The 23,633-nt window shown below is 42.8% G+C and overlaps 1 protein-coding gene across 1 annotated transcript; it reads left to right on the forward strand.

Annotated features, from left to right (window-relative positions):
* Positions 1 to 4,199: 4,199 nt before the first annotated feature.
* Positions 4,200 to 11,547, forward strand: LOC102107339 (high-affinity choline transporter 1-like). The gene is made up of 8 exons (XM_005516738.2): positions 4,200 to 4,377; positions 5,376 to 5,489; positions 7,056 to 7,211; positions 7,683 to 7,831; positions 8,291 to 8,434; positions 9,390 to 9,543; positions 10,390 to 10,607; positions 11,026 to 11,547. Exons 1-8 carry the CDS (start codon positions 4,200 to 4,202, stop codon positions 11,545 to 11,547), a joined length of 1,635 nt encoding a protein of 544 aa, XP_005516795.2.
* The last annotated feature ends 12,086 nt before the right edge of the window (positions 11,548 to 23,633 follow it).

Below are 23,633 nucleotides of genomic sequence, written 5' to 3' on the forward strand. Positions count from 1 at the left end.
AGAATTCTTTCAGGGAATCTCCTAGGAAAGGGAAAGAGCAATTTTGTCCTTGAAATGTTTTTTTGTATGGTATACATGAAGAACTTAGTAAGACTAAGGGATTCATTCTTCTATATCTAACTTTTCTCTATAGTCATCCATCTATCTATCTATCTATCTATCTATCATCTATCTATATATCTATATTTTCTGTATCTATCAAATTTAAATAATTAACAGTCAAAAACTACCCAGATGTAAAGACAAATATATTTGTGTAATTTTGATATGAATTCACTGTGCAATCACACTCTACACAGGCTCTGATTGAAGGACTTAAATATGTTGGGCTTGCATCAAATTATTCCTCTTTATCCTGCATTTGAAACTCATGCAGGAGATCAGCCACTTGCAATTAGGAATAACTTCAGATAGGAATAAAATTTAGACTAGGGACATCATCTGAAAAATGTAAATGTTTGGCAACCAACAGCCCCGTGTTTCAGCTGTCAGGATCAAGGACACAATCCAAATACCTCGGCTGGAGACCACAGACTAGTTCATATCCTCTCATTTCAAGATGAGCTGTTGGTTCATTTTGATGCAAATGTTTTAGATGCCTCACGTCCCAGGACTCAATGTTCTCAATTTTTTTAGCTTGCAGAGCAAAGTAAACCAGTGAGAGGTTGATTCTTGCAGACCTCAGAGTGTTTTGGCCTCTGCTCTACTGTCCCAGTCCCAGCCCTGTGCCTCTGCTCTCAGGTGAACTCTTAGGTGCAAACAAACTCAAAAAAAATCCCAAAGGGAATGAAAAACCTTTTCAGACTCTCTGAGTGCTTTATTTCATCTCCTACAGAGCACCAGCTCTTGGGCTTGTCCCTTTCCAGAGGAGTGACAGCCAGCCTTCAGAAATGCTCTTCCCTGTAGGACCTCTCTCACCTGGAAGTGCCCATGGGCCACAGAGAGCCATCTAAAGCCTATCAGCAGTAATATTATTTAACCCAGAAAGGCAGAGGAAAGGCATGGTCTTAATCACAGAGGCCACTGCTTTGTCCATCTTTGTTTCTTCCTGTCGGTCAGCTTCAAAGCTGAGTAGCTCACTACAGTGCTTACAACTTTAAAAGCTGCTCACTACATTGCAGGTAATTTCTACAATACATAGAAAACTCCACTGGTACACAGCACTCCTCACTTTCTTTCAGGTATTCCTCTCTTCTTTTCAACAACCTATGTCAGAGTCTGTTCCATCAAGGTCAACTAATAAGGTGTAAGAGTTAAGAGTTAACTGAGTATCGTAGAGTCACAGAATGGTTTGAGTTAGAAGTGACCTTATAATCATCTAGTTCCAACCCTCTCTCACAGGCAGGGACACCTTCCACTAGACTGGGTTGCTCAGAGCCCCGTCCAACACAGCCTTAAGCACTTCCAGGGATGGGGCATCCACAGCTCCTCTGGGCAGCCTGTGCCAGTGCCTCACCACCCTCACAGTAAAGATTTCTTTGTGATCTCTAATCTAAACCTACCCTCTTTCAGTTTAAAGTCATTGTTCCTTGTCCTGTCACTACATGCCCCTGGAAAAAGTCACTCCTCAGCTTTCTTGTATTCCCTTCAGCTACTGGAAAGAACTTGTATCCCCTAAGCTCAGAACCACTGGAGATACACCAGACTATCTTGGCTGCTATTCCAGGAGGGCAAGGTGTCTCCAACAGGGACTGTAACCTCTATTTGGCCAAGTGAACATCTCAGAGGTTTTATAGCATCTCAGGTGACAGCAGCCATCTCTATGTGAGCATTCAAATCAAGCTCTGAAACATCTACTGGGTACAGTGACACTGCTCTTAGAAGCAGCCCTGAGTTCATCAGTCTGAGACCTGTCCTGACTCTGTCCTGCCTCACAAGACTGGAAACAGGTCAGTCAATCACCCCCTAAGATTATGTATTTCTCCCCACGGGTTACTCTGGGAGCTTGAAGTGCATGAAGCATGGCAGCTGGCACCCAAAGCCCCCCATCCTGAGCAGGGAGTGAAGCCCATCTCAAAAATCTCTTAATTGGTGAGATTTCTTTTTTTTTTTCCCCTTAAAATAGATGCATTAGCTGAGAGTCATTTAATGTCAAAAGAGTACAATAACAGATTCAGTGAGGAACTGCTCTTGGCATAAGCTTGTATTTTTACAATCCTTCTTCCTTGTACTGTATATCAGCAAAAAACACTCCAGGTTTAGATGAACTACTTTACACATCCTCTTTCTCTAAGTCTCCTTCATCTCCTCATGTGATGTTTTCGCTTACGTTGTGTCCTACCACATGTGCCCTCCACCCCTCTGGGTCTTTAAATGAAATTTGTCTGGAGAATTTTATGCTTGACAATTTTTTTGTTTTTTTTCCCAAGAGATGAAAAGAAGCAGGGTCAGTCCAGAAATTATCTGCAGATGTCAAGTTCAAATCTTGCTTTGGGCATGTTGAATTTAGTTGACCCTCACATGAAGGGTGCAAGGTCAGGTATGTCCTCCCAGGAGTGCCTGATTGCAGAGCAGACTGAGACCTGGCTGCATTCACCCTCAGCCACATGCACCTTCAACCTTTTCCTGTTCCTGCCTACAAAATATGCTGCAAAACACTTGTTCATAGAAAAAAGACTTAGTGTGTGTACATTGTTTTAAAAGTTTGTGGAACACCCATTTTGAGCTAGGAAAGCAAACCAGAGAAACCAATAGCTCCACTGCCACTGGCAATTGATCTGCAGTTTCTAGGACCTTGCAGCAGGTTCATTTAAGGTGGAAGGGAGTGTTTCTAATTACCACCCCAAAAAACGTGCCTTTAAAATGCACAGTGTCCCTTTTTGTACTTAAAATAATTGGGTCAAATTTAAAAGTCATTACTCAGTGAAAATAGCATTTGATTTTAAATATAAAATAATATTTTTCTTAAGGTAGGTTAAGTAATCATCTGGTTGTTAGGCTTTTTCATCACTTTTAACTTTCACTTCATTTTAAACCCTAATTATAGAGTCTTCCCACCAGATCACTACATAACTTACCAGAACCTTTATTTCCCCTTGTACAGAGAGGTGTCACAGAAAACATGGAGTTCCTGCACTTTTCCCCTTTTCTTCTCACAGCCATCACCTATGTGCCTGTGTGTTCCTACCGTGTCCTGCCAAGAGGATATGCTTAGCCTGTGCCACTGTCACTTCCATGCACAGCTGCTCCTGTCTGTCTGCAGGAGCTGGTGCACTGCAGAAAACCTGCCTAAAGATTTGGCCATTTCACTCAGAGTCCATCTGAGGAGAAGACATCTGAGATTTCCCTGTGGAAAGGAGCTACCCACTCCACGGATGAAAAAACATATCCAGGAAAGCCACACATGTACCCTAAACGGGCAGATTTTATACAGAATTGGTTATAAAGAGCCATACATGGACAGATGGTAAGGATTGACAGAGCAACTAAAAAGATACCGGTGTGGCAACTCTACAGTAAATGTAACCAACTTAATTCTGTAATGCATATTTGAGTTTTTTTCCCAGAATTATTTCTGTTTACAGAGAGCTTCACAAAGTTTAAAAGTCTGTATCATTCCTATAGTTTCATTGAAAAGTCCCATACCACCTCGCTTTCCTACCACTTTCCAATAATTGCTTTGAGTATCATCCAATAGCTCCCTTCATTGGTCCATATATAATATTTTTTTACTGTTTCCTAGGTTTATTTTGATCATTGCTGAGAGTTTAGATTAGTCAACTTTAAACAGACAAATTCTTAGCCCTATCTTCTGCTTTAGCCTTGTGTCGAAAACCCAGAGAAATATGGATTATCTTCATACCATTTCATATCAGACAAAATATAACATTTCCCCTACTTTAGGCCAATCTGGTAACACCACTCACATCAGTGTTCCATTATGCATATCAACACTAATTCCTATGCTCTTAATCTTTGCTCCTCACAAAAATAAGATTTGCTATCTACTGGAGAAGGGGAAGGCTGCAGAATTGCCAGTGTTTTTCCAAAGACTGAGACTCTGCATCCAGTTCTCCAGACCTTTGGGCATATCACTCTGTTTCATACTGCTTCTTTTCTTGCAAAGTCCAGCAAATACTCAGCAGTTTCTTTACAAGGCACCACTATTTCCACTGATTTTTTTCAGATCGTGTACTCGATCAAAGAATATTATCATCACACTATTATTCCTCTCTATAACCTAAATTAAGCAACAGAAAATGGCTCTAAATATACCAGGCTTAGTATCTCTGAGTGTATTTTTTACATTAACTTTAGCTACTGGAATTTGGGGTTCTTGGAAAAGCAGAAAGGATCAGCAGAGCAGGAACCCAACAGAGATGGCCATGGTTGGAGGCAGGAATATAAATGTTGTCATTGGGTTGTTTACTGCAACAGGTAAGCTTTCTTAAAAGACTTTTAAAAACTCTTCTTAAAACACATGTATTGCATAGATCTGGGTGACTTTTCTTTCAAAGGAAATTAACTCCTTTAATGTCAGGGTAGACTTTGCCTAAGTCTGACTTTAAAGGAGTATGGTTTCATGAATCATTTTGGGATGGATTCTTGCAAACCTCTTCACACTGAGCAGAACCTAATGTTTATGTAGATTCTCTTAAATTAAAGAGATTCATTTAAGAGTTTAGTTAAGAGTTAAGAGTTTAATTTAAGAGTGACAAAGGAATACAACACGTTTCATTAAGGAGGACTGTGGTCTTAATCATGAACCAGTTTCTGTTATCTAACTTAACAGAAGAATTTTACTCACAGAAAAGTCCAGTTCTCTGTGAAATAAATTGTCACTCGTGAGCATTGGTCTCTCTTAAAGAGAGAGTTTCCCTCAACTTCCCTTTTCTCTCCTGGCTGTCTGGCATAATCTGAAACTTACTTCCCTGACCCTGTTTTTTGTAAAGGCAACCCCCAGTGGCATTTGCCTGGTTAAAACACTTAAATAATTTTTGTAGGTTTGTTATCTGACTGCATTGCCTGTTTGCATTTGTTTTCTCTAATGTCTATTTCCTTAGACCCTGTAAGTGATGCTTTCGAGTGAGGGCAATTATACAAAAGACATTTCCATTTCCTCTAACAAAAGTCTTCCTCTGAGAAAAAAATGTAATTAAAAATTATTATATTCAAAATGCCTATAAATGTTTAAACACTGAGCTTTTCCATACACACACAGATATCCATTCTTGAAGCTGGAAAATTATTTAGAGATTCTAATACTATTTCCTGTAGTCAGCAGCAGATCTCTGTATAGCAGAAAACTGCAAAGAAAATAGAGGTGTAATTAAATATTTGTATGAGAAAAATGTTTACAAGCTCTCAGAGTGTTCTGCAGGGCTAGTTGACAATATGTCTCTCAATTCTGACCTTTTCATCTCCCATGCTTACAGCCACCTGGGTTGGAGGAGCATATATTGCCAGCACAGCAGAAATCGTCTACCTGCCTTCAAAAGGATTACTGTGGGTCCAGGCACCTGTGGGATTTGCCTTGGCCCTTGTTATTGGTAAATAATTAATGTAATTAGGACACATAAGCTTTAAAAATATATCATGGGAGTCTATTAAGATATGTAACAGAATATTAGGCACATTTTAAATGTGATTTTGTTTTTTCAGTCTCCCATATATCGAGAAGAAGCATTTATAATGCTCTCCTCTGAACTGAAACATAAGTCAGGGTAGCTTGGAGCTAATATAGAGTTTTGCCTGCTTTTAGTAATTTATAAGACAAAAATTTTATCTGAGGATTTAGAAGTATGTGTCTATGTGCATATTGATTTTTTCACATGGTCTCTAATTCACAGACTTCTGAGAGTATTGGTATCTAATTTTTTCCTTGGAATTTCTGTCTGATGAAATAATAGTATCTAGATTTTCCACTAAAACGCATTCTTCTGAGTAGTCTCATCTCAGGATGAATGTGTTGTGCATTCAGTTTGTGCCACTTTATAGCTGATCTCAAGCTGATTTTTTTGTTGAAACTAAGCTAAGTATGCAGTGTTCTATACCTGAGTTGCCATTTGTAACTCTGAGAATTACTGGACTCATGCTGAGGTTCAGCTCTCTTGCTGACCCAAGTTGCTTTCAGGCCACATTGTGTTATACCATAACTCTCTAGGGACACAGGATGATGAAAGCAAGGACACCTATGCAGACCTTACACAGGAATTTCTAAAAGAACAATACCTTTTATTCTCAAGTCAAAGAAGAGAGTCCAACTGACATGAATATGAATCAGGCTTGGAAATACATTGCCAGCACTGCTTATGTGAGTAATTCTTACTAATGAAACAGAGGAGTGCAGGTCTGATCCTGTAATCTTTGCTCAGGTCAGTAGTGCCCAGACAAGCAGTCCTGTTGGCTTCAGGGTTAGACACAATATGTATTCTTTGGTTTTAATGACATGGCTGCACATCTGAGATCCAATATTTAGATGAAGGTGGGTGGGACTCAGCTCAATGTGCAGATTAAAACAATATAGTTCTGGGAAGAGACAATGAAGCCACCAAAATGAAAACTGTAACCAGAAAAGGACCATATATCAACAAGTTGTATCATATGACCAAGGACAAAACCTTGCCTCTTTTTTAGCCAAATATGAGTCTTCAATGCTCCATTCTGTCTACTGACATCTTCCACGGGATGCTTTTCAGAAAACTTTATGTCTCAGATTGATAGGTTTTTGAGGATGCAGAGGAGATTATACATGGGTATCCACTGAGCTAAATTCCTGTTACAGTCACACAGGCATTTTGTGCTATTTGGGGTGCCACAGGTTCTCTCTGGTCTCCAGTAGCCACTCAAAAAGATCTAGGTGTGCCAAAAGTGGACAGCCATAAATATCAGCTATAAGTCGACAGGGACCTCTTGAATGGATGAAACACCACATTTAGCAAGTGGATATAAACCATGGTGTCTGTTGGCTGGATCATTTTCCAGGGTCCATTATATATGAATTCCACATTCACTAGGTAGGTCTGATATGCATATACTATATTACTCTTACTTCTTTTTTTTCCTGGAATATAAAACATGCAGAATTCTACCAAAACATCATTACTTTCTGATAGGTGGTTTCTTCTTTGTAAATCCAATGAGAGCAAAGAATTATGTGACCGTGATGGACCCCCTTCAAGAAACTTATGGGAACATGATGGGAACCTTACTCTTCATTCCATCACTGCTAGGAGAGGTGTTCTGGTTTGCAGCTATCCTGGCATCCCTCGGTAAATACTTGCTTTCCTGTTATATTTGTTAAAGGTGACGTGGACTGACAGAGTGTAATACACATTTGGGAATTGTGGAAAGCTGTGCTTCATGTCTCCTTTTGTGAGAGGAACAAGCATTTCTCACTTCTAGAAAATATGTTTTCACTTTTAAAACAAATAGTACTACACAATCATGATATTATAATAGAGAACTCTTCTAATGTGAGTTTGTACCTTCCTCTTGCCTTTAGGAGAGCAGATGTAAAAAGGCAGAGTGCCTTGGCAATTGGCCATGCAGCAAGGTGAAGCAGTAAGAGAAGGAAGGAATCATGGGCTCTCTCGAGTTCCCACTGTGCACGCTCTCTGTAGACTGCATTTTTCATACAGTATGTTGTACTGGCACTAGGGAAATAACATATCTTTATTTATCCTGTATTCTGCACATATGAAATCTGTCTTAAAATACTTGACTGTTGTCCTTGTCTGCAGGAGCAACAATGAGGGTCATCTTGGATATTGGAGGCTCTTTGGCTATCACCATCTCGGCATGCACTGTCATACTTTACACTCTGCTGGGAGGCCTCTACTCTGTTGCCTACACTGATGTCATCCAGATGGTTTTCATTACCATCAGCCTGGCAAGTCCTGTGCATTTCTTTGCTACCGGTTTTCTAACTACAGGGGAAAGTCCTGCTCTTCTTTTCAGCATGTCTCAGACCAAAAATAACTTCCTTGACCTACAGTTCCTCTTTAGGAGAACAAGTTTCCTGAAAAATATTACAGTCTCATAAGTCTTTGTACCTTATGCATTTCAGACAGTGCTCACACAAGTTTGCAGAACCTTTCTAGAACCATCTTGAATGGAGAGAGATTTGTCTACAGAAAATACCAATTAACGTGAATTACAGACTCATGTTCTTGATGATGCCATGAACCAGAAACATGTAGATTTAGAGTAAGGAAGAGGGAGAATGGAAGACTCTAGGTCTAGGGTTAATCTTGTGTAACTACATCCTACATCTACCTTAACCTAAATATCTGTTCTCCAAGAACAAGAACACTGGGAAAACAGTTAACAGTTTCCATTTCTATCCTAGTGGATCTGTATTCCCTTTGCCCTGGTGAATTCTGCAACGGAAAGTATTTGTTACACCGCAACCCGTCAGTCTTACCAAGACCCTTGGATTGGGAAGATAGAAAAACGGTATCTTGGAAGGTGGCTGGATGACTTCTTCTACTTGGTACGGAGTATTTCTTGGACAAGTGGTTGGGAGGAGGAATTGTGCAGGGACTTTCTGTCTGGAAAGCTTGTGAGTTCTACCAGCCAGAAGCCCTACATTGCAAGGCTAGTTAACACGGGCTGGAGGTGTAAAATTGTCTCTCAGCACCCCCTGCAGCAACCTAAAGGGACTGGGGAGACCCAGGGTTCAGCTGTGGAATGAAAAGAAGCAGTAGGGACACTCCATCCTTTACCCACATGGAGGAACATACCTCTTGGGTAAGACCATCCAGGCAGCCAGTTCCTCTCCTGGCACCTAAATGAGTAATTTCCTACCTTTTGAGACACTGGTCTTGCAGCCTCAATAGTGTGCTTTTAACATAAATATGTAATATTCCCTCTATTTGAAAAAAAGTAATAAATTAAAATTACATGACTGCAGGTCATCAGCAAGCACAGTGTGATTGGCTTCACTGCCCAACACAACTTTTGAGTTACCAATATAGCCAAGACTCCAGGAGGTTGTTTTGCACTTACTAAACTGATAATAGGGACACACAGAAGCTTGTTTGGTGAGGACAGAATCTTCAGATTTTATCTAATTAATTTTGTGCACTAAGAAATTGAAAATAATGTTTTTATTTTTCATTTTAAAAGCAGAATTGCTAAGTTTGGGTAGATTTATTTACAAAAGCTGCATTCCTGAAAAAATTTCCTTTCAGTTTATCTGTGCCTGATTCACAATTCCAAACAACCATTTTTCAGCTTTCTCCATCTGCCAAACCATTAACCTGTTTTCATTAAAATTTCATAGCCATCGCAATGAAAACAAAGGAAAAGGGAATTCTCAAATATCAGAAATATTATCCTCAAGAGTTAGAGCTGGGCAATATTTATGCACTTGAAATGAGAATTTGATAACACTAAAGATTAGCAGCAGCCTGGTGGGTACCACTGGTAACCAATGAATGTTTCAGGTGCTTGGAAGCATCCCGTGGCAGACTTACTTCCAAAGGGTGCTCTCTGCTGCCTCGACAGGACAGGCAAGGCTCATCTCCTACCTCTCTGGACTCGGCTGCTTTGCAATGGCCATCCCCTCCGTGCTCATTGGGGCAGTCGCAGCATCAACAGGTAAAATGAGTCGTTTCTCTCTGAGTACTCAGTGTGGTTTTGGCAATGATTAAAATGGGATCCAAAGAAGTCCTTTTAGAGACTTGAAATTACCCCATCCCATGGTCCTCGACACCAAGATAGGTGATCCATACCAGAAAATGTGGAGCCCTCTGAGGTACACTGCACAACTACTTAGAGACATTTAACCAGCCCCAAGATCTTTTTAAAGCTATTTACTTATGATGAAATTACTTTCCCCAGACTTTGTGTTGAGGAAGGATGAAGTCAGACTCTCTAAAACCTTGTATAACCTTATTGGAGAAGAAACTTTATGCAACCTTCTGTTCATGCCTCAGACATGTAAGACCCAGCAACATTAGTACAGATTGTTAATAAGGTTCTTGCTTGAAGGAATCGAGAAGTTCAGTCCTGTGAACTCACAGTCTCCACGCAGGAAATCAGTTTTGTGTTGGCAGTGAGCAAGGGTAAAAGTGCAGCCAGATCACTGAACATTTAAGGAAATCAGCTGAAGTCATGACTTCATCTGATTCCCTTCTCCTCATGAGCAGTGTCTAGAGGTTGACCTTTAATTGAGCCAATTCTGGAATCACACAAAGCCCACCTGTTTCTATAGATGCTTCTGAGGAAAAGGGGAATTTTTTGATCTAGTGAGAGCTGCAGCATGCTAAGAGGAATCACAAAAGTTCACAAAAGAACCAAAAAAAATAAATCTAAGTCCTAAAATACTGAGTGGATCTCAGTTCTTAACCTTTCTGTGACTGGCTCCTGTGAAAAGGCAATTTCAAAGCCAGCCGAAATATCCATGAAGGATTTGTTGTGACATTTCCTCGTTTTGTTTTAAAGACTGGAACCAGACAAGCTATGGTCTTCCAAGTCCATTCGAGAGAGGGGAGTCAGCGATGATACTACCACTTGTTTTACAACATCTCTGCCCAGCATATATCTCCATTACTGGTTTGGGAGCCATTGCTGCTGCTTCGATGTCTTCTGCAGATTCAGCTCTTCTCTCCACTGGCTCCATGTTCGCTCACAATATCTACAGGAAAATCCTGAGGAAAAAGGTACCAGTAGCTTTGGTGTCAGGGAAAGACAGTCTTGTTTCACAATTATTTCTAAACCAGTCTGTGACTGGAGGTGTGTGTCCTTCAGCTGCTGAACTGATTTCTGGAGATAGAGCTCCAAACATAAGCCAGGGATGTTCATATCCTTGGCAGGGGTACCAATACCCATACTGGTGTGCTTTGCTCATTCTAGCATGACTAGTGCAAAATTTGGACTAAGGTATTAATGGAAACAGCATAAAACCATCACCCTTAAAATCAGAGGGCCCCTCCTGGGGTGGCAGCCGTGCCTGGCTGCTGTTGGCAAGTGGTGCCTGAAAGCATCAAGGGCTTGGGGAGAACGAGCCCAGGCCAGGGCAGTACTGGCCATCCTGCCAGAAAACACTGTGTCTCTAATGCTGCAATCTCTGCTTTACAGGCTTCAGAGACAGAGGTGTTGTGGGCCATGAGGACCTCCATGTTGGTGTTTGGGGCTGGGGCAGCTGGCCTGGCTTCTTACTCCAGCTCTATCTATGACCTCTGGTTCCTCAGCGGGGAGCTGGTGTACGCCCTCCTCTTCCCCCAGCTCTGCTGTGCCCTCTTTGTACCCAGCACAAACACCTATGGATCAGCTGCTGGCTTTTTGGTTGGGCTCCTGCTGAGGCTACTGGCAGGGGAGCCTGCCTTGAGCATCCCCCCTGTCATCCACTACCCAGCCTGCTCCCTGGTGAACGGGACCTACAGCCAGCTCTTTCCCTTTAAAACATTCACCGTGCTTCTCACCTCGGGCACAATCCTCGCTGTTTCACACTTGGCCGAGTTTTTGTTTCAGAGAAACCTCCTCCCTCGCAGCTGGGATGTTTGCAATGTCATGAGGGGAACTGCCATCCTCATCCCCTTGCAGCAGGTGGAGAAACAGGACCGTTTGCCAACCACTGCTCCAGAAGAGAACCATGATTAAATGTGGGGCTTCATTTGAAAGGCCACAGTGTGTTCAGCAGTTAGAGTGTGGCACAGAGAGCATCACTCTTTGCTTTCTTCACTAATGATTTATTTAAAGAGAAATAAAGAGGCATTCTGTTCATCCAAGAATATGTGAGTTTGAAGTCAGCAGTGATTAAAGTCACATGGTTATGGAGCACGATCTTGTGGTGGTGACCATGGGACACCTTGGGCCCCAGCAGTGCTTGCTTCGAGATGCCCCTGGCATTCCACCTGAAAGCAAAGCTATAAAGCTATAATCCTGCTCCAACACTTAGGGTGTTCCCAAGTCACATATTTTTCTCACCACAAATTAATGTCTGATAGATTGGGTATTCTTGATTAAAAAAAAAAAAAGAAAAAAAAAAAAGATGAGCAGACCTGTTGCCATTACACAGCATGGGGTTTAGCATAATCATCCCTGGGGAAGCACATCAAACCTCTGAAAACACAAATTACTGAAAGCAGTGCAACTGACACGGCAGTGCAGCAGTAATATCAGTTCTGCACCATTCCTTGTATGCTTTACAAAGCTTTCCTTCATACTGCAGAAGTTTTTTGCACGTCTCTCCCCACTGCAGTATCTGCCAGTGGATCTGTCATCTGGGGAATGTGTGAGACATCCCCTCTATACAACCTAGTAGGGCAGCAACAGGTAAGCAAGATAAAGCAACAGCCCTTAACTATTCACTAAGATTCACATAACTACTATTTACAGAAATGTAACCAGGTAGAAAAACAGAGGTGCCAGACAGACTTATTGGATGAATTTTGTCTAAAACCTGTTAAATCACTTATGTCAAGATTTTACCCTGGCACAGCAACAAGATGGTGTGTAACACAGACAAACTGGTGTGTGAGGACTCAGAGGACTGGGATGACAGAAAGGTGCTGGAAACCGATCCTAAACTTTCCTGAAGGGACATAAAATCCTAAAATCCTGAAGGCAAGATCCCAGAAGATTCAAGCCACAGATGTGTACAGAAAAGCTCCCAATACCTTGTTTGCATAAATTCTTAATGGCTTGGAAGACAAGAAACCCAGATAAATAGTGAGTTTGGACTCTAGCCTGAAGTCTGATGGACTGAGAATATCCCTCAGTGAGATGGATCATTAATATGAGAGCTGAATTATAGATTCAGGATGATTCTATAGTAATGGCTCACAAATGGCTGTCATTTTATACTTTCCTCAGCAGCTGTCTAGCATCTTACCAGGGGTCATTTGCAATCCACGCACCAGAGCCAGCAGGAACCACACTCACAGTACCTTCCCAAAGTGATTGTGGGAGCTGCTGTGAGTGGAACAACCTGGCACTATTGAAAGGAAGATATTTGCTAAACCAAAATAACCATAAACCATATAACCAAAATATCCTGTAGCAGAGTAATCCTCACAGTCAAGTGAGCTGCTGAGGTGAAAACAAGGTGCTGCTCTATGATTTATTTCCAGCATGTGTGTGCACAAGGTTAGAAGTTCCACTTGAGCTATTGCATTACTTCAGCAAGTTCAGCAAGGAGCCATGAGACTCTGAATCGTACCAAGGCAACTGTTTTCTCTCAGGAGAAGGACTCTGCTCCCTGTGGAGGATCATTCATCTCTTTTAAAATATCCATCCTCAGCAAGGTGGAGATTCTGCTCCTCATCAGAAAAACATCACATAACCTTATGTTTTGTACTAGTGTTAGTGAACACCTGGGTGCACTAACCTTCCAATGCACAACAGTCCTGTTGATATACTTTGTTAAACCAAGACTAGGAATTCTCTCCTATGTGTCTAGAGACTGCCATGAAATATTAATTATAATGTGTCTAGAAAAGGGAAAAAAAAACCAACCTGGTTTAAAAATCAAGAGTTTTGCCACTGACTATGGCCCTAGGCAGTCACCCACGGGAGTCTTTCACACAGCAGTGATTTGAGTGGGAGCCTGTGAGGCTGTGCTTAGGAAAGGGAGGCACCAAAGCTATCATTACCTCCGCGCCAGGAGAACAGGGTTCTTGTTAAATCACAGTTGCTGGATGCTGATTCAAGCATACTCCCCTGAGAGATTTAGGGGTGACCTAGTTTGGGGACCTGTCCATCTCCCTATGTGGTGCAGATCAAAGCTGACATGCTGCATTTGAACCAGGGCACAGATCTGCTGCATGACCCAGATAAGAGTGAAACCGCAATGTCCTCATGCTAAGATCATCACCCTATTTCCTGACCATAGCACCAAAGAATGTTAAGGGCTTGGAAGAGACCTTAAAGATCATTTTGTTCCAAGCCCCCTGCCATGGGCAGGGATGCTGCTTACTAGCAACCTGACCTTGAGCACTTCCAGAGATTGGGTATCCACAACTGGGCAATCTGTTCCTGTGCTTCACCAATCTTTGAGTAAAGAATTTATTATCTAATCTAAAAATACTCTCTTTCATTTTAAAAATACTGTCCCTTGTCCTATCACTATCTGCTCATACAAAAAGTCCCTTTCCCTCCTTTTTATAAGCCCCACTTAAGGTATTTGAAGGCTGCAATGAAGACTCCGTGAAGTCTTCTCTTCTCCAGGCTGAGTGATCCCAAATCTCTCAGACTGTCTCCTAGAAGAGGTGCTCCATCCCTCTGATCATTGTGGCTTCCTCTGGACCCACTCTCAGCACATCTTTCCTGCACTGGGACCCCAGAGCTGTACACAGCACTGCAGGTGGGGTCTCACCTGAGCAGAGCAGCGAGGCAGAATCCCTTCCCTCACCCTACAGACCATGCTGCTTTGGATGCAGCCCAGGATCCATCCCACAGAGCAGCTCTGACAGGCAAATGCCTACATCTCAAGATACCTGTTCATGCCACTGTTGTGCTCAACTTCTGCTTTTACCCTGCAGAGACCCAAAGTTTGATACTGAAGCCTTTCTGTGCTAACAGGCTTGGCATGGCAGGTGTCCTGGGGTGACTTTATGATGCTGAATTGTATCCTCATTTGTCTGTTTAGCCCAGAAATAAGTTTTGCACTCTTAAAAGTAGATCTGAGAGTGAAGGGGGGGAGGAGGAGAAGCAGTGGAACCTCTGAGGTGGCTGTTTTCAAAAACATAGCGATAAGAGCTTTCCTTCTCACAGACTGTGTTGTCTGCAGCACAGACAGGCAGAGGGAGAGAGCTGTCCTTTGCATGTTATTTAGTTTTTTTAGCTAGCTGAGGCAGAGAAGTTCCCTGGACTGTGGTTTTTCTTTTCCTGGAACTGATTGGCCCTGCTCTGGACTGAAAACCCAGAAGAGCACCAGGAACTCACACTTGTGGCCCACCAGGGCCCAGGACGCAGCATTTTCCAGCACTGGAGGGACTGATAAGAGACCTGAGCGAGCTGAGCTACACCCCACAACAAGGACTTTCTGAATTTGCCATCTCTTCAGAACAGTGAGAGGTTTTATTGTTTAATATTATTCATTTTTCATGCTTGTGAATACTTTGCTTGTTAAATAAACAGGTTTTTTCCACCTTTCTCCGAGGAAATCTTTTCCTGAACCAGTAGAGAGCTGCTTGAATCTGCTTTCTAGAGGGACCCCTTTGGAAGTTTCCTCCCAAATTTGCCCTAAGCCAGGACAGCAGGCAACAGATCCATAATTTTCTGAGAGAGCAGTGAAAGACACTGCTGAAGAGTGTCACCACCGCCACCATGTTACCACCCAGCGTCACCACAGAAACTCACAGAGACTTCAAACATGAGAGTCTTTGCTGTCAGGGGTATCTGGCATACTCAGCCATACTTGGCCCTTGCAAAGCTTCCCTAAATTTCATACCACTAACAGCGCTCTGCTTTGTGTGAAGCGAGGAAAATGGCAAAGACACAATTACTGTAACTCTCATGAATGTTTACCATTTTCCATCCTTGTATGACTCTCTCCTCCGAACATCCCCCAGCAAGCTTAAAAAGAAAACATTCATCAAGGTCAGACAAAGTTTTGGAAGCAATTAGCTGCAAGTAAAATAAATATAAAAGTATTTCTGTCCTATATTTAATGCCCAAATGCCTAGTTGTTCCAGTCCAGCAGACACAAGGTCCTTGAGGTGTTGCTAGTGTGGGGGATAGTGACCCAGCTCACATGGAGCCATTCTGTTCATGGGTTACAGCCTACAGTTCAGTATTCCTTTATTTTTCTTTCCCCCATTTATAAAAAATTCACTTGGGCACTGCAAGGCCCCAGTTTACCTCTCCACACATGGATTTACCTCCTCTGACCCTTAGAAGTGTCTGTGACAATGACTCTATATGGTTTCAGTTTTCATTAACTTTTCTCAGCCTGCACAGCTGCTACATAAAGCAGCAAACACCAGCATCCAGCAGTACTCTGTTGTTGCCTGGGCTGGTGGGAGCCACTGAGCCACTGAGATACCCTGAGGCATTGTCTTGCCTTTCTTTGACATTTTTACAGTTCATCTTTGGAGCATCTGAGATGGTATCAGACTGAAATTTGATTAAGAAAGAAGAACCATACAAAATAATGTCATGTGCATTAGGTAGATTAACAACTGGCAGGTTTGAAATGTAATTACAAGCAGGAAATTACCATCAAGTATCAGAACCTCTAGTGAGGGTGATTCTTGGCATTGCGCTATGGAACTGCACTTACCAGTGACTGGGTGGGCAATGAGGAGCACTCTACATTGTGTGCTCAGCTGGTCAAATGAGCTGCAGGTCAGTGTTTGCTATGGACAATCCAATGCAGGTGTCTACAAACAGATCAAGTAGCCTAAAAATGGCTGTTGGCTGTGCTGTCCTTAAAGGAAGGTATGAGTGATGCTATGCACTGCAATATCGGGATTTAGGCGAGATCAATCTTACCCAGAGCATGCTCTTGCAACTTCATCTCTTTGTTTTTTATTTCTTCACAGGCAGGGTTTATGACAACATCTAGTGTCTGGAAGTTAAAACTAGACAAATTAAGACTCAAATGAGGCTCAGCATTTAAAATGTAAAGTCCATACACGCAGCAAGTTGGTGAGGGCTGAGGTAGATTTGCTGTCACTGAAAATGCTACAGTAAAAGTGGAAACCTTTCTCAAAGTTATCCCTCTGTTTTAAGAGGAATCCATTCAGTGTAGCCCTAGGGTACCTGATGTCCAGCCCAGAGTTCAGACTGAAAAATCCCACATTGTTTGTTCCTTACTTCTCCCAGCCCTGCTGGAGATAAGCAATCAGGTACCACTGAGGTAACCACCGCCACTTCTAGCTTAATGCTGACATTGCTCAGAGCCCTGCCTGCCACCCGTGAACTCCAACAATAAGAAGTCAAGAACACAGTGTGATTTGGATTTCTAAATCTAAACTGGGTCCTCCATCAGCACCCCAAGCAATCTGTTCAAAGATGAGGAAAGAAAGTCTTTCTCTCAGTGATGGTGCTGCATGACCTCTTCCAGCAGCCACCTATCCATCTTGCACCAAAAAATCAAGTTTCCATCTCTGGTGTGTTGGGAGCAGTTCCTAAATCCTCCACACACATAGGCTGAGATGGGGTATAAGGCCAAAGCTATAATTGGTGTTGTGACATCCCTGTGTGGTGCTCCAAGGGGAAACCACCCACTGTGCCTGTGTAAGGGTCTGAGCTGTGACTGCCCTGAGTTACCTGTACTTGTTTCCATGGGAGACACCATAATTACACCACCATTGCTCAATCACAGTCATTATTTGAAAGGCCACATGCCTGACATGCTTCAGCAGCTCTTCTGCAGGGCCAGACAGGCTCAAGTCAATTCACTTCAGTGCTCTGTATTCCCAGCTGCCTTGCACGTGCTGTGTCCAGGCACGGGAACCAGCACAGACAAGGAGGCTACCTGCAGCGAGGATCATCGAGTCTGGCTCTCTAGAGAGGCCCTGTGGCAGCCCCTGCTCACTGCTTCAGCAAACCCATAGTGAGCCTAACCAATGGTAGAAAAAAAGAGCTCTGGTTTGGGCAGCTCAGATGCCATGAGGACACAGATGTGTTGACAGGGCAGGTCAAAGCAAATACTTTGCACAGAATTTAGGCCAAATGAACTGGGGAGCTGCTTAGGTGATCCACATAAAAAGTGTGGTTAAGACTTAAGTGTGAATATTGAAACAATCCATTTCAACTAGACCAACTTAATTATGCTTAATTATTGCTTTTCTTAATTATTACTCATGTTTAATTTTACTTGTTGCTCAATCTGTACATATCAGATTAAGATATAATGTACATATCCTACACCTTAGGACAAATCAGAGTGATCAAATCAGAGATGAGAGACAGGCCTGAGCAACTGGAGCATCCCAAGATTTGAGATTAATAAAGCCTGTGCTATTCCAGTAATGGACAGCAATGAAGAGGAAAAAGGAGTTGAAAAAGGGGAAAATGGAGAAAAGGGAAGACACAAGAGACCCTTTTTCATTTGTCTCTTCTCTTTTTGAAACTGTTTTCATTCCGCACACAGTGGATAGACATGCCATTCACTTTGCAGAATTCTCTAATTGAAAATATTTATATTGCTAATGAACAACAGTGAAAAATACCATGGGTCAGCAAAGTTGAACTAGAAACTTGGAAAACAGTGAATCTTCCTTGTGCTAAAAGCACCTCTTGTATACTCTTTGTATGGTATAACACTAATCAATAGACAATAACTTGGGACATTTATGTGAGGTAAAGGGTTGTAGGGATGACTGACCTTCTGGTGTCCAAAGTGGAACATAATTATTTTATTTATTTGGAATTTCATTATTATTTTACTTTATTTTTACCACCACAACACAAGTTGAGTTTATCAGTGACATCAAGATTGGAGGCAGCCTGGGCTGCAGTGATAATGCACTAGTGGAGTTCACATCCTGAGGAATAAAGGTCAGGTGAAGAATAAAATCAGGGCCCTGAATTTTAGGGGAAAAAACCCTTCCATTCCTTCAAAGAGTTAGTCAATAAACCCCCATGGAAAAATGCCCTCACTGACAAGGGAGCAGAAGAGAGATGAGAGACATTAAAGGACATTTTTCATAGAGCATAAAAGCTCTCAATCCCCAGGTATAAGAAATCTTAAAGAAAATATGAAGATAAGAAATCTATAAGAAAAGGAAGACAAGAGACTATCATATCTGAGTCAAGATCTGCTAGAGAAACTAAAGGGCAAGAAGGAAATGCACAGGCAGTGGAGCAGGAACAGATATCCTGGGAAAAGTGTAGGGACACTGCTCGGGTGCGTAAAGATAGAGTGAGGAAAGCCAAGGAGCAGCTGTAGTGAAAGGAAAAGGGAGTACTGGTTAATTTAAATTGGAGGAGATTCAATTTGGATTTGATATAAGGAAGAAACTTTTTACAGTGAGGGTGGTGAAATACTAGAACTGGTTGATCAGAGAGGCAGGATAAAGACCACTTTAGAGACTGAAGATAGTGAGGATTTATTTTCTCTGTTTTGATATAAACTTCCTAGAAAAAAAAAAACAACTTCGTGCTTTGGTTTCCCATTGAAAGAACATGGGGATATTCCACTCTTTATGAATATAGAGGAAGGATGTATTGTCTTGGAAGATATTCACTGCCACTACAGCATCCCATGGGCGAATGTCAGCCAACCCCACTCAAAGGTGTGCTTTGAGCACCTCCCACTTCACAAAAGCTGTTTCCAAATGTCTCCCTTCTACTAAACATCTGTGCATTTTCAGATAAACATTTCTGCACTATCATTTGATTTTTTCTTTCTATTTCCCTAACCTGCAAACCCACAGGCCAAACCCACAAGAAGATATAGACAGTCTAGATAGCTTAAAAAGTGGTTGAATGTTGACAGACCAGAACTGCCTATTGTCTTTCTTCATACAGCTATTGATTAATTTGAGGTAAGAAAGGGGCTTTTTGTACCATGCTTCTGCAGAAAAAAATAAAAGGTAAAAAGAAACCACTGACATGCAAAGGCAGATTTGACCAGGTTCTACTTCAGATGCTGAAAAATCCTTTTTCATCTTACACAAATGGAAGGAATGTTTTTATACACCAAGACCTCACAACAAATGTTCTTCTCACTTCCAGAAAATCAGAATAAACTAAACCCGGATGACTAACCTCAAGTGAAATAGGAGGGGCCAGCAGAATGCTGCCTATTTTTTGACTACTCCTGTGCCAGCTGCATATTCCTTTGCTGGTTTGGAAGCCTGCAGCTCTCTCCTGCTGTCTTTTGCCAGCTCACCGCATTATCAACCAAAACCAATGGTGGGCAGCCTCTGCAGCCCATCTAACCAGGCAGATGTAACGCCCTGCAGTCCCTGTTAACATTTCTTCAGGTTTCTTGCAGAATGAAATTAGCTCTAAAGGGCTATCTCAGGTCTGTAATCTCGTTGAATATTTAACTCCGGTGGTTTTTATATTTTCTTCAGCAAAAACAAGGTCAAGCAGTTTATCAAGTCCAAAAAAGACATCAATGCAAAAGGGTGAGAAAAAAAAAAGCAAAATACTCTCTGTATAAAGCACTTCAGTGTACTCATGCAGCATATTAGAGAGCAAAAGGAGCTTTCTGGCTCCTATCTGGCTGTTGATGCAATCGTTAATGTGGTTTTGTTCCATTATTAATGGCACCAGAAAGAGAAATCAGGCCCTCCAGACAAACTTGAGAGACTGTTGTTTCATATCTGGCAATGAGAAGAAAGGAAAAAAAATCATTTAAAATAATGGAAATAAACAAAGGAAAGGGGAAGGAATACCTGAAATACTGAGCATGTAGCAGTAGAATCTGCAGATGTCTACAGCAAGGGTAGGAATGGCAAAAATAAATGTTTTACAAACCTTGTAAGTCATTCCCAGAGCCTGGTCGTTTAAGGCCACTTTGTAATTAAACAAAGACAACCTAATTTTTTACAGTGTGTATTATACTACTTAATACATTAATGTTTCCTAGAACTGCTGATTGACAAGCAGAGAAAAATAAAATCAGAAAAGCAGCATTAATGGATGAAAACCCCACAACCTGGAGTGGCATATCATTACCCTCATCTGAATGCGGTTGGACAGGATTTTAATAAAAACTTTGTTAGGAAAATACATCATGAATATATGCCAAGGTAAGTAGAATTAGCAGTAACACTTGAATCTGTTTTTTCTGTAAAGTTAGCTACCAAATCCTGCAGAAGAGCCAGGCAGGGTGCATCCTTCTACTCACATCTAGCAGAAACAATTTCCTTGCTGAAGCACTGCACCAATGCCCAAGCACCAAAGCCCAGGATGTCCACAGCATCTTCGTCAAACTCTAGCCCAACAGCAGGTGATATCATCTGCTGAAGCTCATCTCCCATTGCCTTTGGGGTGCTGGGAGGCAGGCAGGTGCTAGGGGGACTCAGAGGGGTCAAGCATCAAGGTTAAATTCAGTTAGATTGGTTGCTAATCAATAATCCAGCCATCATGAGAACAAGAGGAAATGACTGCAGGTTATGCCAGAGGACATTACTAAAAATTGCTTCTCTGAAAGTGTTGTCAACCACTTGAAGAGGCTGCCCAGGGAAGGGGTGGAGTCACCATTTTGGAGGTATTTAAAAGACACATAGATGTGGTTCTTATGGGCATGGTTTAGTGGTGGACTTGCCAGTGCTGGGTTAATGGTTGGCCTGATGATCTCTTCCTGCCAAACTGATTTTATGATTCCTTGAAGCCAAGTGATTCTCTCTGTAGTCCCTTGATGATGGGGCTGTACCCCATGGCCTCCAGCACTAGCCCCCACAGTGCAGCTCACATGGCCACGCTTCTCCACAGGCTGCAGGCAAGAAGACTGCCCTGAAAATTGCCCCTGCCTTCTGCTGCTCCCCTGCCTTGCCAATGGGCCCAGCTGTCACCCAGCACTGTCGTTTCACACCCCAATGCATTTCTGCTTAAGAGAAATCTCCTTCCTTGCAGAGGGAATGTTTGCAGCACAGAGGGAGGAATCACTGCTTCCAAGGGGCTCTCAGGGAAAGAGGAACCAGCCAGCTTTCAAATAAATATGGTTTATAATAGCTCAATTAAATGCTTTCTTAATGCTGAACACTTTGTGATATGTATTTCTTGAGGTACAGTTTATATCAAAAAAGCCCAACCTCTAAATATTTTATAATTTTCCCTTTAAAAAGAAGGAATTGACAAGTTCCTTGCTGATTATTGATGCTGAACACAAACACAGGACTTCTTTTTATCACAGGACTGAACATTTGACCTATGGTAGCCAAAACTTCCAAAATTTGAGAGGAGCTCCAAGCCTGTATGTCAATTTCATTACTAATATCTGTCTTTCCAATAGAGTGCATTTATTCAATGCAACCAGTTTGATACTTTTAAAATCTGCAGGGTTCAATTAATTTTATATGAGAATTTAGCTCGTAAGTTGTGCTGTCAAAATAGTTCATTGGGCCATGAGCTCAAAAATAATTTAAATAAAGGCTGCAAGAAATAAAAAAGGAAAATTACACAGTCACATCACCATGAGACTTTCTTTAATGCTCTGAGGAATAAAACTGCCATGAAGTGATGGGATCAGGAGGAAACTTCATCTGGCAGAAAGAAGCACCACACAGTTCTTCACGGAATTACATTTTCAGCAGGGACACCCAGGCACAATGTCGGTGTGACACAGCAGAGGGGATTTGGCAAAGCACAGGAGCAGCTCAGACAGATGAGGCAGAAGGGAAGTATTTCATGGCCTGTCTCTGCAGATAGAGTGCAAACACACTTCCAGGCAACCCCAGCACCACGGCAGCCTGCAAAACCTACGTGGGATCCAACACTTGGGCAGTACATCCTCACTGACTTCTCTTTCCCTGCCCCATCATCTGAGTATCATCACTGAAACTTCAGGAAATGCACCAGAAGTTGGTAAAGCTGGAGATTTTTTTGCACCTGAACAAAATCTGGGCCCTGGAGTCCATGAAGATTGTACTGTCTCTTGTCAAGGCCTGGCTTAAGTCCTAGAAGTCCTCCCTGAAATGTGTATGAAAGAAGCTGTAATACCATATAGAGCATGGCAGTACATGATAGCATCACACTTGGCTGAAAAGCCCCAGCAGGAGTGGGTCCCCTGCAGCTGAGCCCTGCACAAGCCTCACTCCTGCTCAGCCCCCAACCCAGAGCTGTGTTTCAGCTATCCAGACCCGCCATGGGACTCGCCTGTTTTCCTGACAGCCAGCCAATACATAAGGAAACCTGCATTATTCCCTAGAGAGCAGGAGGAAAGTGGCTACTCAGCAGAGGTAGCTTTGGCAGATCACAGCTGTCCCTTGTCACCTGGGTGATTGCCCTTTCCTCCCACTTACCCTGAGGAGCCTGTGCTGACCAGCACCATGAAACATCTCTCTTTAATCCACAACTCCACTAAATAAACTTGAGGAGAGGGAAATTAAGGAAAGAGAATGGAAAATCTGCAAAAAGGCTGATCTGGTGTGTAACTCCCTGGTCAGAGGGACAGGTCTCCTGGGGGTGTATATGGCTTCTGGTAGCCTCATACCAGGATGCCTCTGAGCAAGGATGAATTTTCAGGATTGGGACTCTCTCATGTTTTCTAATAATGTTTCCCACTATCTCACACTGTCCGGTGCTTCTGAGAGAAGCACAAGGATTGCAAGGATTTCTGGGGACCTCCTCTGGACGACAACAGAAGGGAGAGAGGAGCACCTAGTGCGTGTGCTGGGTACAGTGGGATGGGAACCAGCTTCATTTTCCAGCGTGCTCACCTGAGATAATCTCTGGGGACACAGAGATGCTGCTCTCCAGCCCTCTCCCCATCCCCGTCTCACCGACAGCATCACCAGACTTCTTGGAGCAGAAACGTCAGTTTTAACACCCCGAAGTGAAATTTCTCTTGCGGATGCCAAATCACACTTAATACCATCCTCCTCGGCCAGGTGTCTCGATCCCGGGCTCGGCTCCAGGCTCCGGCAGGGCATCGGCAGGGCCGGGCAGGGCTCCGCGGCCGCCCATCGCGCTCATTTCCCGGCTGGGCGATGGCCGGCGGCCGGGCAGCGCCTTTCCTTGCTCAGCCAATTGCATGTCCAGCCCGGATCGGAGATCGCGGGGTGTGAGCCGGGGGAGCGCCCGGGGGCCGCTGCGGGGGGGAGCTGGCAGCAGCCGCGGCG

Source organism: Pseudopodoces humilis, chromosome 2 (assembly GCF_049639895.1).
Source record: "Pseudopodoces humilis isolate 2021_Gansu_Grassland_sample_001 chromosome 2, ASM4963989v1, whole genome shotgun sequence".
NCBI lineage: Eukaryota > Metazoa > Chordata > Aves > Passeriformes > Paridae > Pseudopodoces > Pseudopodoces humilis.